The sequence below is a fragment of the Plectropomus leopardus genome, chromosome 1, assembly GCF_026936395.1.
Source record: "Plectropomus leopardus strain MGB_pleo_1.0 chromosome 1, ASM2693639v1, whole genome shotgun sequence".
Classification (NCBI taxonomy): domain Eukaryota; kingdom Metazoa; phylum Chordata; class Actinopteri; order Perciformes; family Serranidae; genus Plectropomus; species Plectropomus leopardus.
Genome location: NC_142176.1, coordinates 1,054,193 through 1,073,248, shown reverse-complemented (window position 1 = coordinate 1,073,248; position 19,056 = coordinate 1,054,193). Strand labels below are relative to the sequence as shown.

The window sequence follows — 19,056 nt, the reverse complement described above, 5'->3', positions numbered from 1 at the left end:
GATACAAACAATTAAAGCTGTATGCCTGTCCCCTAAGACAAATTAAAATCTTAAGTCTTCCCCGGGTCTTAAAACATATTTGAATATCTGAACACAGCAGAGATCAGAGAGGTTATTCTCTCTCAGTGTGTCTGTGCTGGTTATAAATGAGGGTGCTGATGAATAGCTGAACACAGCAGAGATCAGAGCTTATTCTCTCTCAGTGTGTCTGTGCTGGTTATAAATGAGGGTGCTGATGAATAGCTGAACACAGCAGAGATCAGAGAGCTTATTCTCTCTCAGTGTGTTTGTGCTGGTTATAAATGAGGGTGTTGGCTAATATCTGAACACAGCAGAGATCAGAGAGCTTATTCTCTCTCAGTGTGTTTGTGATGGTTATAAATGAGGGTGTTGGCTAATATCTGAACACAGCAGAGATCAGAGAGCTTATTCTCTCTCAGTGTGTTTGTGATGGTTATAAATGAGGGTGTTGGCTAATATCTGAACACAGCAGAGATCAGAGAGCTTATTCTCTCTCAGTGTGTTTGTGCTGGTTATAAATGAGGGTGTTGGTTAATATCTGAACACAGCAGAGATCAGAGAAGCTATTCTCTCAGTGAGTCTTTGCTGCTCTCTGCTGGTCGCTTCATCAAACAGCAAACAAACACACAAACAGCTGAAAAGGTTTTATTTCACAAACTGAAGCTGCTCACAAAGGTGGAGGTGATCTGTTTAATGTGGAAGTGAACACAAAAAAGGCTCTAATACTGTAAGAAGATCTGCAGTCAGCTGATATTTCAAACTCAGCGGCATTCTGGGAAACTGAGTCCAGATGGAGTTCAGGGTCTCAGTCATCTCCTCCACACAGACTGAGCAGAGCCTTCTGGTAGTCTCCTTTAGTGTGCTCCTGAAACACACAACCAATATTATTATTATTATTATTATTATTATTATTATTATTATTATTATTAATGACAACAATAAACGCACTAACCTAAAGGTAACCATGAACTGGCTCCTTTCACTGTGATATATTACTATATATAATATTGTTATTTTGATATTTCTGATCAAGATTTTTTGCTATTTTTATTACTATTACTTTTCTTTACTGTTACTATTACTAATTAAGAAAAAAAGTACTGTTATTACAATAAATGCCTGATAAGTCACTATCCGTTCACAAATGAGTAAACACAAAGATGATTTATTAGAATTTACTAGGTTTGAGGTCCTGATTTGAAAACAGCTGATTATAATGAAAATGTATATTTTGTTTGCTTTTATTTATTGTTTCTCAGGTAACACCAGTGAAAAGACAAGAAGCACATTTATATGACTGTTAAATGCATATTCCAAAAAAATCTGATAAAATAAATGAAAATAAATGAATGAACTGCAACTGTAGATCATTTACTTTTTCTGTTTTTTGTAGTTAAGTCAATCTGTTCTTCATGTTAATTTACTGGACATTTGTTCAATATTCACTGTATCACCAAACTCATAATGACTGACTGTGTCTTCATAGTTCCGGGTTACCTGTTGTAGCAGGTGGGACTTTAATCAGTGACGCACAAAACACAGGTGAGTGAAGTAGCTGCGGCCTCCGAGCTCGCGCGCAGGTAAGCTGTGCGGTGATGCTGCGGGTTTAAAGTCATTTCTGCTGCTTCCACAGGGATGAAAATGTCACGGTGGATGACTGAGCGTCACCGTCGGTGTAAAAGCGGCTGTTAGTTCCGCTAAAGTGTCGGAGATTGAGTCTCATTTGCATATTTTCGGTGTGTGTGCAGCAGGAGGCTGAGAGAGCCTGAGCCTGACGGTGAGCTGCTCCTCCTGCTCCTGCTGCTCCCCCTGCTCCTCCTGCTCCTTACTTTGGTTTAATGGAGCTCTGAGCTGAAGCTCCTTATTTCAGCCTCACTTTATGTCTATTTTCTGAACAGCTGTTTAAAGATGCAGAGGGTTTGGGGGATAAATTGGCAGAGATGGGAAATGCATCCCATGTATATCCCATATTTATTTGATATGTTGTTAAGAACCGTCGGGAATTTGAAAATCCAACTATAGTATCTGATCCTAGTATCTGATAAATGGTGTAATTCTAGTGTTTAACTTTTTTAGGCCCGCAAGACGCCGTGTGAAGTGTCGAAGGCATGTTTTCTCTGAAAATCTCCTAAAATGTTAAAAGGAAAGAGAATTCGGCAAAAACTTTAAGAGAAAAAAAAAATAACCAAAAAATGTTCAAAAGATTTTAAAGAAAAATAAAATTGCCCCCCAAAATTTAAAAGAAAAAGCAAAAAATCATCAAAAAGAAAAACGGAAATTTACAAAAGTTTTTAAAGAAAAAACAACAACAAAGTTAAGAATCAAAAATAAATTTTGAAGAAAAAATATCGCCAACATTTTTAATAACAAAACAAACAAACAGAAATTGGCTTTAAAAAAAATAGCAGTGAAATAAAAACAAGATACAAACAGTTAAAGCTGTATCCCTGTCCGCTGAGCCAAATTAAAATTTTCAAGTTTCCCCCGGGCCTTAAAACATATTTGACATGCCCCCCTTATTTTGAAATAAGGACAATAGTAGGAGAGACGATGCGTGTGTGTGAGCGCGCGCGTTTATGTGTGTGTGTGTGTGTGTGTGTGTGTGTGTGTGTGTGCGTGTGTGTGCGTGCGCTCACAGCGATGGTCTGGTACAGCGATCGTTTGTGCTGCCTCTTGAACTCTGTTCTGATCTTCATCAGGTCGACTTCACAGCGGGACACCATGATCCTGGTCACCACCTTCTCCTTCGCTCCTTTACTCTGCAGAGACGAAGAGGACGGGGACAGAGGAGGATAGAGAGACATCAGAAACAGAAGACGGTGTGTATAATGTCACTGTGATAGAAAAGATGGACAAAACCTTTCAAATTAACCTCCTGAGACGCTGCATCCTCACATAAGGACATTTTGGACCTGCTGTCCTTGTTCACTGACACTTTTTTGTGCCATCTAGTGGCAGCAAGAGTACAAAACACCGAGCAAAGCTTTGATTATTGATATTTGAAGTCCAAATCTGTCCAAATCTGTTTGTCTGTACCCAAAAATCCCCGATATCCCATAAACCAAGAAATAACACTCCAACTGAGATTCAGCATGATGATGGGCCTCGTTTAACTCAAGCTACTGAAAACGTTTCAACATTTACAAAGATGATCCCTAAAAAGTCGAATGACCGATTCGTCAAAGAAAGCTGGCACATCACAAATCTACAACGAACTTTGCAAAAAACAAAAAAATCACCCGTAAACTGTCTGCAGGGGATAATGTGAGTTTAACCTGCATGCTCACAGAGAGGCTCGTTGGTGCATTATTTTAGGTGCAAAGACTGAAAGCTGAAGTTTAAAAAATTCTCATCTTTCAACCCCCCCAAGCTTCGATTAATCACAAATATTTTATTTTACCCCTTTAATTTTACTGCTTTTATTACTGTCAAATTGTATTATTATTACTATTATTATTATTTTTTACTGTTATTATTTTATTTATTTATTTTTTTGCTTGTTTTATCTGAGATTTATGCTTGTTTTATCTGAGATTTATTTGAGTATGTGGAGAGCTCTGTTAAGTTAAAAATGAAAAAAAAAATCATACATATTTGAACATGTAACTTAAGTTACCAAATAAATAGTAAAACGTGCAGTATGAAGTTGAAAAATTGCCTAAGAGGAATTGTGATTTATAAAGTACCGGAAAATGAAAATACTCAGATTGTTCCTCATCACAGTACTTGTATAAAAGTACTTTCCCTCGGTGGATGAAACAGCGGGTTTGTACCTTCATGGCGTCGCTGAGTCTGTTGGCGAAGTACAGCTGCCTGTTTTCAAAGCACTCCACTGTGAAGAGAAGACACGGACCCGTTACACAATCTGTGGGTCTAGTTTTTCATCACAGTCGTCAAATCTCACGAACAGACTCAAACCAACAAAACGTGTTTGTCTCAGCACTGACTGAAATCCTGAAAAAATCGATGCAAAGAAGTGAATAGATGTGAATTCAGGCAGAAAAAAATCAGCTCTTGTGAGAAATTGGCCTGTGTGTGATTTCCTATCAGAGATCCAGCTGACAATCTTCTGATGTTTCTGAGATTCATAAATGACGAAAAACGGTAAATCGGAGCATCTCTGTGTTTGTGGAGAATGAGACGTCCGGTGGTGAAGAGTTGTTTGTTACCCAAAGTGAGGAAGGACTTCTCCAGATCTCCCTTCACCTCCTTCCTGATGCTCTCCTTCATGTCATACGGACTGAAGCTCTTATACCTCTCGAACACTGAGGCAGAACACACACACACACACACACACACACACACACACACACACACACACACAGACAACACGTGAACATGTGGTGCTGCATGTAAACATCTGTCACAACACGTAAAAAATGTTGCAACATGTAATAATCTGTTGCAACATTCAAAAATATTTTGCAACATGTCAAAGTATGTCACAGCATGTATAGATATGTTACATCCTATAAGAATGTCGGAGAAATGTAAAAATATTTTGCAACATGTAACAAAATATTGAAACATTAAAGTTATGTTGCAACATTTAAATACTATATATTTCAACATGTGAAAATGTGTTGCAACATGCAAATATATTTTGTAACGTGTTAAAGTATGTGACAGCATGTATAGATGTGACCGCGTGTGTAGAGGTGATGTGAGGGTCTGAGGGCAGAGGGATGTCGTACACTGTAAAGTCCTCTGAGGCAAACCATGTTTTGTGATAATGGCTCTATAAATGAAATTGACTTGACTTGAATTGACTATGTTACATCATATAAGAATGTCGCAGAAATGTAAAAATATTTTGCAACATGTAACAAAATATTGAAACATTAAAGTTATGTTGCAACATTTAAATACTATATATTTCAACATGTAAATATATGTTGCAACATGTAAATATGTTTTGCAACATGTAAAAATATGTTAACCATGTGTGTGTGTGCAGTGTTTTAATTATGATAATGCATGTTATTTATAGATTATTTATTATTTTCACAGCACTCAAAGACGCCGTGTAAAGTGTCGCTCACCTCTCTGCAGGTGCGGGACGCTCCTCTGAGCCATGATGGTGATCCAGGTCGCCACGTCGGTCCCTTTCCTCTTCACGCCGGCTTCATACAGAGACTGAGACGTTCACACAGACAGAGCAGATCGTTTAGAGTCACCGAGGTATGAAGGAATACTGACAGATTATGATTTATGATTTATAGATCACTCACTCTGGCGTCGTCGTCGATCTTCTCGTAGTCGACCACGTTAGAGGGCTCATCTCTCTTTGTCTGAAGATTAAAACACAACATATCGGTCAAAACCATGTAGAAATGACAACTGAACTGTCGTTAAAAAGCAGCCTGGTGGTTCTGAGTATTTGCTCCGAGCTCAGTGACAAAACTCCGCAATATTTCAGTTTTGTTTTTAGTAATAATATCTAAAAATATCACACAGCCGGACACATTAAAGAGGGGAAAACAGTTCATACCTGTAAAGTGCTACAGAGAAAATAACTTTTTATAATAAAATATAAGAACATTTCTTTTATCATCACTCATTTACAGATTTTGTCATTATGAAAAGGATCAGCGTCACTTTTTCTCTTTTATTCTTTCTTGCTGTAAAAGTGCAAATATCACACTGTGAAAATACTCTGTTACAAGTAAAAGTTCTGAAGTGAAATTATTACTTAAGTGAAAGTATGCGAGTACAATCAGTAAAATATGGTTTAACCCTTTGAAACCTGAGCTGACTGTCTAACTGATTTCTTACAAATACACGGGAAAAAAGCAATGAGCAACTCAAGAAACTGAACCAAAAATTGACAAGAAAACTATAAAAAGTGACAGAAAATTACCTGAAAATTAGTCAAAATACAAACAAAAAACAAATGAAGTAATTTCTTGGAAAAGGTGCATTAAAAATATAATAATTTTGTAACAGATGTTAATATATGGAGGCCTAATTATAATAATTATAAATACAGATTTTATTCTTCTTAGACGTTTTTCCGTAGCTTTTACAATAAATAAATTCAAAGTCTACTTCTTTCTTTCAACTTTTTTTGCCCAGTTGCTCATTGCCTTTTTGCCAACGTTTTTTAAAAAAAATAAATTGCATCTATTGTTTAGGGTCCAAAGCTTTAAATACCTGCGAGAGGTGTTTGAACGCAGCACGAGAAAAGTGACGTTGCGCCAGATTTCAAAGTTTTTGGGAAAATTGTTGGAAACCTCTGTTCTAAATTATTTGAAAAAACTGCAAATATATTAAGAAACGGCGTCACAGTTACAGAAAGTTTATTTCTGATGGAAAACGATGGACGTGCTGTTAGCGGTTAGCGTCTGAGCTACCTGAACCAGAGCCAGCAGCAGTTTGGCGAAGTCTCCCGACGTGTCTCCGGCGACGTCTTTGTCCAGCTCCTTCTTAAACACTGAAGACAGAAACAAAAGGACGTCAATGCCACGAAAAACAACAACAACAACAACAACAACAGCGTGGTAAATTTCACCTGTTAATACGCTGATGTTAGCCTCAGAAGCTAACAAGCCACATGTTGTAACTGATAGCGTGTAAAGCTAACATGCTAAACAACCATTTTTAATTTGCACTTTTTTCAGTTTAAGAAAACTAAACAAAGAGACATGAAACATGTAACGTTATGGTGCAATACTGATAGATATATTATGATACCAGAATCATTATTATATAGAATTACCAGATTTGAATGAATATTTTTAGTTAATCCAGTAAAAAGAGAGAATCAGCTGTGCAGGTTAACTGTTGCATCTTTTTAATGAAGTTGTTGTGTTTTAACTGAATTTTGAGCTGAATTTATTTGGAGGAAGATTTCTGAACGCACTCTCTCTGTAAACCTTCTTGATCTCCAGCAGTTCTTCGTTGTTTCTGGAGCAGACGATCTCTATGAGGGTCTCCTCGTCTGTCCCCAGTCCCTGGACACACAAAAACCAGCAGGTGAGACTCCTCAGTCATCACATTATCACCACTAACATTTAAAAAATGACTGTCAGAGCCGCTTTATCGCTCAAAATATTTATCATCCAAAGTAAAAGTGCTCACTGTGACTGATGTGATAGATCAGACTATTAAGTATTGATGCATTAATGTAATATTAATCAGCATTTGTAGCATTTTACTTTTGAAGTTGAGCTGCGGTCAAACTTTTTTTTAGTGTTTAAATCATTAAACTCAGCTGGTTTATATTTGAAACGAGCTCTAATTCCTTCACACAAACCTGTTGCTCAGCAAGAATGGAAATAAAGTTAAATTATTTATTTATCCTTTTGAGAACTGGAAAAATTGGCTTTTTTTTAAAAAATTCAAAAACGGGAAGAAAAAAATGAGCTGAAAATAAGGATATTACACAGAGGTTAAGCAAGAAATATGTGAAAAGTGCAAGAAAATTACCTGAAAATTTTTCCAGAACAAATAAGCAATAAACAAATAAATAAAAAGCAGAAAATGCTTAAAAATTATAATTATTGTGTAAAATAATTTTAAATATATAATTAGAAATATAGTTCACTGGACAATTTTCCTTGGCTTATAAATAGTCTTCAGCATCTACTATTCTGTCTCTGTTTTTTTTTTTTTTTTTACATCTCTCGTGTTTCTTCTCGTCTTTTGCGTCTTTCTTTGGTGGCTTCAGTCAAATTAACTGACTGATTAAATTGTGGAGAATCTCACAGAGCTAATAACAGCGTGTCTGTATTAAAAATGCAATCATATATAATTTCTCCCCTTCGGTCAGAGCTGAGTTTGACTGAGTCACGGGTGTGAACGCAGCCTCACTTCCCCGTTGGTGGTTCTGACCTTCATGGAGGCTCTGAGCTCGGAGGCGTCGTACTGCGCGGTGCTCTTCATCAGACCCAACATCAGAGCCTCCAGAGAGCCGGACAGCGCCCCCTTCAGGGCCGAGATCAGGTCCTGCAAAAGATTCGGGGACACACAAACCAGAAGTCTTTAAAAAATACTGGAAACAATCATCTAGAGCAGAAAGAAGGTGAGTTACATCTCTGATTCAGACCAGCACGTCAACGGTTTTTATTTTAGCAGAAAGACTTTGAACCTTTTTGGCGAAGCGTTCGTATTCAAAGGCGATCTCCCTCCGCTGCTCGTAGCTGCGCCTGGTCAGGATGTCGATGACGGTCTGTTCGTCCACACCTGCAGGATAAAGATTTAATAAGATAAAGATTTATCTAAGAGTCCACCGTCATTCATTTCTGGCTTCTGCTGCTTCCTGACATAAAAACAAGACATCTGTTTGATTTCCTTTCAAAATCACAAAAATCGCGTCCTGAGCAGAAAACACGTCGTTTTGGTTTGAACAGCTCAGACGTGGACCGAAGCTCGTCAGTAATCTGAGATCTGAGCGTGAGTGAATGAAATCTGACAAACCGCATTAAAAACAGGAATCTTAGAGTTCAGTTGGTCAGAAAGGTTAAAGGTTAATATCGTGCAAGAGTTTTCAAACTGAATATTTAAAGGTCCGAATGTGATCCGTGTTCACAGCCAAAACGTCAGAGCGATCGGTGATTCGGTTGTCAGTTGTTGCCGAGCAGCCGCTCAGTCGCTCTCTGCTGAGTCAGAGATCTCAAAAAAAACAGCTCGTTTGTTGGACGGGAGGATTTGAAGTGTTTGTGTTTCGTCCTCTGCTCTGTCTTCGGAGGACGTTAGAAATGTCTGAGCTTTGTCGCAGCTGTCTCTGTGCAGATCCAACACAGCTGCTGATCGAGGCTAAATCAACAAACATTTCTCCGTCTTCTCATTGTTGAAAACTCGGTTTTCTTGGTCAACTTTTCTTTTCTTCGCACAGTTGAACAGTGATGTCCTCGCTGCGTTAACGCACACTGACAGAAGACACCGAAGTCTCGCTTTCTCGTGTCCACAGGACAGAACGTTAATCGTCCGTTAGCCGGTAACTAATTTACTAATTGTTAATGGACGCCTAATAGCTGACCCCTGAACTCTGACACGTGATGACTTAAACCTCGCCGTCTGCAAATGTTGCCATGACAACGCTGTCAGACAGGGAAACGAAAAAGCTTACTTGCAACTTGAACTACGTTTATTTCATTTGTAAAGTTTACGGTTTCTGTGTGTTGCATTTTTTTCCACATCATTATTTTCTTTTATTTCGTGTGTTTTTTAGGTTATTGTCGTTACGTAAAGTTTTTGACCTTGCTGCTCTGCGTGCTTTAGAAATTGCCCTTCAAATAAAGTGTTTGAATTTGAATTGAACTGAAATGAATATTGCAAAGATTTCCGAGTCTCTCTGGAGCTCTTCGGTCACAAAATGTGAGTAAACGGTCGCGATCGGCGCTCTGCAGATAGAAAAACACGACCAACACTCATTAAATTAGACTGCAGCGCTGGTAAACCTGATGATTGATTCTCTGTGAGCTCGAACAAACGAACCGCTCTCCACTTCTTACTTTAACAGCAGTCGTGCTTCCTGCTTGTAAAATGTAGCTAAATATCAAAATCCTCAAAATTGTGCCGGTAGTTTTTACTGCAGTCCTGAGAAACAGGCAAAACTGAAAACTTGACTTCCTGGTGGAAATAAAAAATGGAAAATAAATTCTTTGCAGCAGCATCAGATCTGTCCATGGTGACTTTGCCTCATTAAAACAAAGCTGGTTCTCCGGTCCTGAACTGAGACCGTCTGCAGTTTAAGGCCTCAGGATTGTCTCTGCAGACTCTGAGCTCACGCCGACCTTCCTGTTTTGGGCTGACGTCCTGCTTTTATTTGCAGATCACGGTTACATAACTGAGAATAATGTGGAAACTTGCAGGCAGCAGGCGACTCTCTCACCTTTGGTCTTGATGGCCGTCTCGATCCTGGCGGCGTCTTTGGCCGGGTCGAAGTCTCGTACCGGCACCACGGTGGGGAATTTGGGCTCGACTTCCTACAGAGGACGGAGAGAGATGCGTTACCTCACCGTCTGCTGCTGCTGTTTCGAAACATGTAGTAAAGAATTTTAAAATTGTTTCTAGCAGATGAGCTTTTAGACCGAACATCGAATCGATGTTCACTCGTTAATTAATCAACTAGGGATCGCTTTGATATCACACACTCGTATCACTCTGTGCACAAAACGCTATTTTCAATACCAGGCTATAAAACATATTTTATCTCAATATGATTTTCTACTAAGATTTTCTAATTAGTTTATTTCTAAAACCAACATCCGTTCTAATCATAAATATTAAATATACATTCATTTTCAGATTTTTAACCCTTTAAATGTAAGTTTTTGTCATGATGCCACAATGTTTTTAGATTTAAAAAAAACAAACACAAAAAAAATAATTATTTTTAATATACTACATGCAGAGTAGTTTGTTTTTTTGTTATTGTAGCTGCTGACAGTCTGGGATATGTCAGTGTATGAGTGTAGCTGCTGACAGTCTGGGATATGTCAGTGATCAGCAGCTACATTGACTGTGACAGGTCACCTAGTGGAAATAGCATGTATTTCCTCCATATGCCGAATATGGTCAAAATGACCTCATCAGGTGGAAAATAGTCAAAATGACAAATTCAGAGTCAAAAGCCCAGAATGACACCCAGAAATAATACAAGTCCTGTTTTTCTGCTCTGATGGCTGTGGGATCAAAAATGTCAGTTTGAATGGGTTTCAATGGAGCATTTTTGGACCTGAACAGTCTGAATGTAACTATTTAGTTTCCACAGTGTATTTTAGACTTATTGTAGGAGCTGAGCTGCAAATTCACTGATTACACTCAAATACACAATCTGGACTACATTTGGGACACATGCATGAAATGTAATAATATTGTTTATTGACGCAGTAACCGACTCATCAATGACGGACGACCTCTTCTTCAGCTTATCAGGTGAACTCTGGGTGGAGAACAAACCACACCTGTTCCTGTTTTATCATGAGGGCAGTAAAACACTGAACGTCCTCTCAGAGCCGTAAAGATACGGACGTGCAGTTGTGTAATCTAAAGATTCAGTCCAGAGCAGCGTCCATACGTCCACATTTCATATTGAATATTTATCATGCTTCTATCCTCCTGTTTCCTGTGTGATGTCAGCAGGTGACTCACCCCTCCGTACGACAGCGTCAGTTGACCCAGAAACTCGGACACTAGCGCCATGATGAGTCGACCTGCAGGGAGTCAACACAGACCGTCACAAAGTCAGCTTCCACCACTTAAAATAAAACACACTTCACTCAAACTGTTTAGGGTGAAATAAATCCTTAATTCACCAAGTTAGATGTAAAAAACATGCCGTTATTCCCCACACTCTCTCTGCCTGCTAGCTGCCGGCTGTTTACAGTCCTGTAACTTCTTGTTTGTGTAATTAGCATGTGCACGCAGGCTTTTCAAACACGGGTAAACCTGCTAAATATAGGCAATCGGCTGCATTCCCACAGCCAGAGAACACACCACTGCAGCAGACAAGTCTGCCTTTCTGTCAGCTTCTGTGTGTGTGTTTTGTTTTGTTGGTGTGTCCGTGTGACGTCACAGACAGGAAGCAGAGCAGCTAAACACAGACAGCAGCATGAGCAGAGGTTTTTGTTAACTTTTCAGTGATTTCTTCTCTTTATATTTCTCAGACTGATTCAGTGTCTCTTTCAAACTTGGTGCAGATGAATTTGGATCGATGTTTTAGCTGCTCAGGAGGAGACAGACAGTAATTAGTGATGGCGCCTCGTAGCATCCCGCCGGTTTAGCAGCTGAGCGCTCTGAGCAAAAAATGCGCTTTTCAAAATCAGGCTATAAAAAAACAAATCAAAGCCATTAGCAAAGCAATTCCTCTGTTCAGCTGTTATTCAGGACGTTACTTCGGGTGATGATGCCAAAAAAAAAATTATATTCTACAAGAAGATTTACTTTTTTATGATCACAGCCTGGGATACGTCAATGATTAGCAGCAACATTCATTTTTACACTTTTTTTGTGCAGTGTCAAATACTAACAGTCAGACCACACTGCACAAAATCAGGCTACAAAAGTAATTATACATGAATACGATTATTGATATGATTGCACCTTGCAGGTTAAGGAGCTGAAATTAGTGCGTCCACCGGGTGTTTTATTCCCATCAGTACTGATCAGGGAAGTACAAATGAAAAATGTGCATAAAAACCTGCTGACACCAGATGAGAAATCATAAAGTTACATCACAAACTACACATTTTCTCGCAGTGGGAACGTTTGGTTTTCAGAATTTCATTTTTACAAAAGTTTGAGCAAACAAAAAGTCTGTTAACATTCAGAGCGTCAGAATCCAGCCGGCTGTAAAGGCGTCACATAGGTGTGTTTGATTTATTGACCGGGACGAGCCGGAGGGCGTGTCAGCAGGAGCGGCCGCTGATAAGGAGTCTGGATCACAGAGCAAACACATCTGAAGGTGTGTGGAGTCTCTTATGCAACACACACACACACACACACACACACACACACACACACACTAAAACACTGAACTCTGTTTTAAGATATTGTTAACTTATAACCGATGAATTTATCCTGTTTTAAAACATTAGAGAGGAACAGGAAAGCTGCTTCCTCGACCTTTGACCTCCTTACAAAACATTAACAGGAAGTGTGTGGGGGTCGGCGTTTCATCACCTAGCAACAGCAAACACAAACAGACCTGAACTTTTGCTCCAACAGACAGAATCATTCAGATTTTAAACTTTTGAGCAAATTAGTTTGATTATTATTTTTTTCTTTTTTAAGAAATCACCCAATGGTCCAAAAACAACAAGAAATTAGTAAAAAGTTACAAAAAATTACCTGAAAATAAGAATAAAAGGAAAGTAAAGAAAAACAAAATACACAAGAAACTGATTTGGAAAAAAAACATGCAAAAAATCTAAATATATACATTTTAAAACAAATTCTTGGGCCAATTTCTTTTTCACCTTTTACTAATTTCTTGACATTTTTTCTTTAAATTCTTAAAAAGCTTGTGAGAAGCGACAGAGCAAAGCTCAAGGAAAGGGATAAAGGGTTAAAGAGAAGCGCCACCATTTTAAATCTTCCTGTGCAGCATGTTTTTATTCTCCATCAGTATGTTAAAAGTTCAGACGCAGTTTGTGAATGTCAGAGCTCATTTTTGCCCTGAGCTGAGCCTCTCAGGCTACATGGCCAAAAATATGTGGACGCTTAAACATAGCACACACAAAGGGTTCAATCAGTGATATTATCAGTGTTGAAAAAATGAAAAATGATTGAAATGAACATTTCTTACATTTTTAAAAATCTTTTTATTTTTCACTTTATTTGCTTTAAAAAATGACTGAAACAGTTAATGAATTAGCGGAATAGTTGCCACTTATTTTCTTTCGGGGATATTGTTATTTTTTATGTCATGTTTAAACGAGAACGGCCTGAAAAACAGGACAGACTTTTCTTCTGCGTTCAAATTAAAATTCATTTATATTGAGGGAGGGAGGGGCAAATGTCCAAGTTTAAAACATTAATTGGGACATATGCAAAATCTACACGTTTGCATGCAGGGTTAATGTCATATTTCCTGCATGGGTACAATAGAAATTGCACAGGAAACAAATATATATTTAGATGGGACCTAGAAATAAATGTAGAAACGTTTTTAAATTAGCTGCTATATTTACCATACAATTACATGGCATCATCAGAGTGTTGCATTCTGGGAACAAGGATGTTAGTCATCAGTCAAATTTTATTTATAAAGCACCTTTCAAATGAATCAAATCCAATTCAAGGTGCTTTACAGTTTGATAGAAGAATCAAAAACAAGAACAATTTATGGAAAAAGCAAAAATGGATCTTAAGAACACAGAAAATAGAATAAGTATAAACGATAACATTTGGATAGTAAGACATTACACAAAAGCCAGACTAAAAAGTAGAACTAGACTACATTTTTTTAGATTTACAAAATGTTATTTTTTTTAACAGCTGGGTTAAAATGTTAAGAGAACTATATTTAGAATTATCTCAATTTTATATATTTTTTAACACTTTTTTTCAGGTAATTTCCTTGCTTTTTTGTTGCCGTTTTTGTTTTTTGTGTGTGTGTGGTTTTTTTTCTAATTTTCCTGTGTTTTTTGTTTCTATGTTTGTTTTGTGTTTTGTCATTTTCTTGTACTTTTTGCTCATTTCTTGCTTATCTCTGTCATTTCTTAAGTTGCTCTTTGGCTTCTGTCCATGTTTTTGAACGAAATGAAGTCCACCTTTTAAAGGGTTAATGTCTTTTCTAAGCAGCAGCAGCTGGCAGGTATCCAGATAAAGAAATAAAGAAAAGAGGAAATAAAGTTGAGGCTGCTGCGGTCTCTAATAACCTGTTTCTGCGTGCAGATAACAGCGCTCCATCACCTCCCTGTGATCTGCTCTCTGTATCTGACATGAAGACGATACTCTGGTGATTACAAGCTGGCAGAGAGCAAAGCGGCTCTGCAGGGAAGACTTTACCCGGCCGCACCCGTCCACCAGCTCGCTCTTATCACGTTTCAGCTGCCTCTTAAGAGATTTTAACTCCTAATAGTTTCTTCACAAATTTACACAGACTGAATGACTCACTGGACGGATGTTTCCTGTAGTTAAAAGTACTAAAAAACGCCTAAATACTTTGTGTTGTTAAGCAGTCGACATGCTGATCCTTCACTCGAATGTTTTTACAGCTGAGATGTGAGCAGACAAACAGCTGCAGGTCATTCTTTGTGTTTTCTTACCTTCAGCAGCAGCAGTGAGGCAGCGAGCAGCAGCAGCTCTGTTATGATCCTGGACTGGAAAGGGTGTGGTGGTTAAATACCAGCTGACTCAAACACACACACACACACACACACACACACACACACACACACACACACACACACACACACACACACACACACACACACACACACACACACACACACACACACACACACACACACACACACACACAGGCGCGCTCGGCCCTATCTTAGTGCCTGCATGACTCAGTGGTTGAGACTTTTTCACATGGACATAAATTCCTCACACAGGTTCGGATCGCCTCGCCTGCTTTCTGTCTCCATGGACAGACTGCCCTCTGATTGGTTGGCAAGTGTCCATTGGAGTACTACACAGAGAGCTCAAAGTACAAATACCTCCGCATTGATATTTTACGGTGCATGTAAGTAGGCGGGTTTCCATCACAGATTTGTGCAAAACTTGAATGATATTTAATAAATGTGATAAAACTCAGTGGTGAGCTGACTGTTTCCACTGAGTGATGTTGTGCAGCTTCTCCTCTGGCGATAACATCCTGGTAACCATGGCGATGGATGTTTTAAACATCAGCAGCTTTATTTCTATTGCAACCACTGCAGTAGTTGCCATTATTTCCAATCCAAGGCCACGCCCACCCCTCCATGTCAGTGAATGGGTCATAGGTCAAACTAAAAACTCAAAGTACACGTTAAATCAGTGTTTCTGTCGCTGAAGGTCGTTCTCATCGCCCTGATGTTTGTTCAAGTGTTTGTTTTCATGATAAGTTCGGTTTTAATGAGTTATTAAATTATACAAAAGGGGGATTTTCCACCATGATTGACAGCTGTGACAGCCAATCTGTGCCCATTAATCCCAGTGATCCCACTGATCCCAGTGTATTTAAACTCTTAAACGGCAGATTTCACTTGAAAAACCTTCTCAACAGATCCCTGAAATATATTTAGTGTTTGTCTGCAGGTGCGACAGTGAACGCTGCTGAACTGAGCTGGACAACAGGAGTGAAAGGGTTAATGAACGTCAGCAGAAACCTTTCAGAACAAAACAGGAAGTCGAGGCTTCAACACACCTTTGGCAGAGATTCAGAGACGCTCGGGGGACAGATCGCTGTTAGGAAAATCAGCCGGACAGCTTTCACAGAGACGCAGTGTCGGAAACCGTTACAGTTCGTGCAAATGTGACCTGATAATTTAACAAAAAAAAGCATTTCACTCTGTTAACCCTTTAATACCCGGGCTGACATCAGTCACAATAATGTCACAATAATTTAAACATCTGAAATCTTAAAACTGGTTTAATTTTAATTTAATTTATTCTGTCCACAAAACTCAGTCGGCAAAATAAATATGAGTAGCTATTGTATGTTTCTGCAAACCGTGGATATGTATTTCTTCATTCATCCACCAGGAGCACTCAGACTTTCCCACCTGACTCCTGCATCCACCTGCTCACCTGTTCATCGTCCCCAGGTAGCCTCCACAGTGTTACACCGCCCTGTCTCCGTCCACAGTGTCACTGACGCTTCTGTCTGTATTTTCCAGTCCTCCTAACCTGGACCTGGTTCTGTTCCTGACCTGCTCACCTGTCGCTCCCTCCTGGACGTGTTCGACTGCTCAACTGCCATCCGACCATGTTGGAAGGTAAGCCGCCGTCCTTCCAGAGCGGTCCACCGAAAAGCAAAGCTCTTTTGTCTTTCAGTCCGTCGATGTGAAGACAGCCAGGTTCTTCGGTGAAAGGTGTGAGACGGTTTGTAGCTGCACACTGCAGAAAGTCACTGAAATTACCAAAGATTTTTACACATGCATATAATTTACCATCTGAAACTTGATAGAAATGTTATTCCAGCCCCAGTTTCCCTCTGGGTTTCTTTATAAATGTATATTGTTAATGTAAATATTGAATGAATTATGAGATTTAATCAATCTTTATTTCAAACATGAAAAAAAAAAAAACAAAGCAAAAAACAAAAGACAAATAAAAGCAAATCTGCCTCGAGACAGAATACAATGAACAAAAGCAAAAACAGCCAAAGGACAAAAAAGAAGGCAGATACTAAACCTATATGTCAATAAATCTCAGTAAGCAAACTTAAATACGACCATGTAATACTTTATAAAAAACGTTAAGTATGGAGGTGCATGGATCCCACAAACCACCGACTTCTGTTCAGGAGTGCAGAGTTTCTTCTCCTGTGAATGTGTGTGAGAGTGTGTTTTTCTACATTTCACCTCTTTTGCCCGGTCCTAATCGTGGTGATGGTCCGCGTTGGTTGCCCCGTGCTGTTGTGTAAACATAACGACATGCTGCAGCATCCCGCCGTGTGCTCTGTTGACGGTAACGGCGTCCCAGAGCGTAAACAGACTACAACACTACTACAAACACTTAATTGGCCTTGAATGAACGGCACTTATATTGATAACTAATCTCCGGGGTGTACTGTAAGTCTGTAAGTCATCGTCATTTTTATTAGTGCCGTCTGTATGATGCACTCTAAATCCAGGTGTAAATCCAAATGTCGGATTTGAATCACTTTTAGATGTAAGCAGGCGGTCACAAAAATCAGATATAGGCAACAAATCGGAATTGGGCATCAAGCCTTGCAGTATAAATCCAGTCTAAGTCTGCAGAGTTCATGTGGTCCACATGGACAAACTCCCTTCAATACTAAAAGTCTGCAGCTCCTGCAAGCACTTTTCTCTCTGTGACGACAAGCTGTGGCGTTTTAAGCCTCCAAAGACTGAAAAATCTGTAATAAGAGGTGGATTTGTCGACAGTGAGCTGATGTGGATCCGGGCTGCAGAGTCAGAAACTGTTTGGCTCAGATCAGCTGGACTCTGCATTCTTTCCTCCGTTATGTAACTCGAAACTCCTCGACGTCCCGAGGAAACTCCTGCCAACAATAACAGAGTTAATGGTGAGGGGAAAGCTCTATTGTTGTGTTTCTATTTTTTTAACTCCCCCAGCAGTCAGACCGACAGTGGACTCTTCAGTCCTTTAAGAAGAAAACATGAAACTCACTGTCATCGTCCTTAACCCTTTGGGACTTGAGCAGTTTGGCTTGTTGTCTTTCAAAAACACGAGAATTAAAATTATTAGAAATTAGAAATGACCAAAAAAAAGAGCAAAAAAATAAGTAAAAAGTAAAAGAAAATGTCCCGATTTTTTTTAAAAGAGGTAAGAAAAAAGGCAATCAAGATTTAGAAAAAGTGCTTAAAAATATATAATAATCATGAAATTATTCGTGAAATTAGTTTAAACATGTAATTATCACAATTATTAAAATATGTTTTCCTGGCTTTCTTTCTTCATCCACATCAGACCGGTTCACACTGAGTCTGAAACTGGTCACATCTGAAATTACAACGTGAACAGCTTCATTAAAAAATCTAGAAACAAAAAATCTGAATTGAGCACCAAAGCTTGCAGTGTGAACGTAGTGTCAGATTTTGAGCTGAGTCAGAAAATTGGTAAAAAAAAATCTTTTACATCTGACTTGAATGAAACTTTGATCAATAACTGATCTCTGAACCACTCGAGGCTCCACTCAGAGCGCCGTTATCGCTCCGTCTCAAAGGGTCGCGCTCAGGTCGGATGTAAATGTGATTACTGTTGGCACGGTTACCATGGAAACACAGACAATAACAATCTGTGAGTCATATCTGAGGGTTAAAACTCGAGCGCTGCTCTCAGAGCTCTGAAACATGTTTATTAGAAACCAGTTTGTCTTTTCTCTCGTTTTTTTCTCTTGATCTCTGTTTTCCTCTATTTTCTTCATTTCCTCCTTTTGTTTTTCTAACGTTCATTCTTTTGTTTGTTTCATTTTTCTTTTAAACTATTTTACTCGCTTTGTCTTTCTAGCACTTTTTATTTGTTTCACTCTGTTTACATTCATGTTTTTAATTTCTTTCCCTTTTATTTTTATTTTTTTTCTTTCAGTTCCACTTTCCTTTCAGTTTTCCTTTCTTTATTTTTTGTCACCTGATCTGAGATTTGAGGCCGTGACTTGAATGACTTGTTAACTCTCTGCTCCTCCGACAGGTCGTCTCCACAGGAGGGCGACCTGAGCTCGGGTCACCTCAGGTCAGTGCTCAGGATCTGACAGTTACATCCAAAAATTCATTTTATGAACCCACTGAAGGATTCAGAGACAGTTTTTGTTCTTTATAAGAAAAAATCAGCTGCTGGACAGTTTTTACAACCCAAAGAGAAAACAGTTTAGAGGAGGAGTGATCAGAATCAGAAAAACTTTTTTGATCTTCAGGGAAATGATGGTTTATTACAGACGCTCTGATGCCAAAC

At 38.8% G+C, this 19,056-nt stretch overlaps 1 protein-coding gene across 1 annotated transcript; it reads right to left on the bottom strand.

The window, feature by feature from the left end:
• Window positions 1-650: 650 nt before the first annotated feature.
• On the bottom strand, window positions 651-14,891 carry LOC121942477 (annexin A2-B-like). Its single transcript, XM_042485698.2, has 13 exons — window positions 14,739-14,891; window positions 11,119-11,180; window positions 9,857-9,950; window positions 8,111-8,205; window positions 7,855-7,968; window positions 6,884-6,974; window positions 6,375-6,454; window positions 5,253-5,312; window positions 5,064-5,157; window positions 4,191-4,286; window positions 3,795-3,853; window positions 2,658-2,780; window positions 651-886 (listed from the first exon to the last, which is right to left on the bottom strand). Exons 2-13 carry the CDS (start codon window positions 11,167-11,169, stop codon window positions 827-829), a joined length of 1,017 nt encoding a protein of 338 aa, XP_042341632.1. The 5' UTR covers window positions 11,170-11,180; window positions 14,739-14,891; the 3' UTR covers window positions 651-826.
• Window positions 14,892-19,056: the final 4,165 nt, after the last annotated feature.

Bases quoted from the DNA above. Each gene is read 5' to 3' on its own strand.
- LOC121942477 (XM_042485698.2), bottom strand. From the start codon at position 11,169: ATGGCGCTAGTGTCCGAGTTTCTGGGTCAACTGACGCTGTCGTACGGA. The intron at 8,206-9,856 runs GTGAGAGAGTCG...TTTATCCTGCAG, and splicing joins GACGGCCATCAAGACCAAAG to GTGTGGACGAACAGACCGTC. The intron at 7,969-8,110 runs GTTCAAAGTCTT...AATCTTTTGCAG, and splicing joins ACGAACGCTTCGCCAAAAAG to GACCTGATCTCGGCCCTGAA.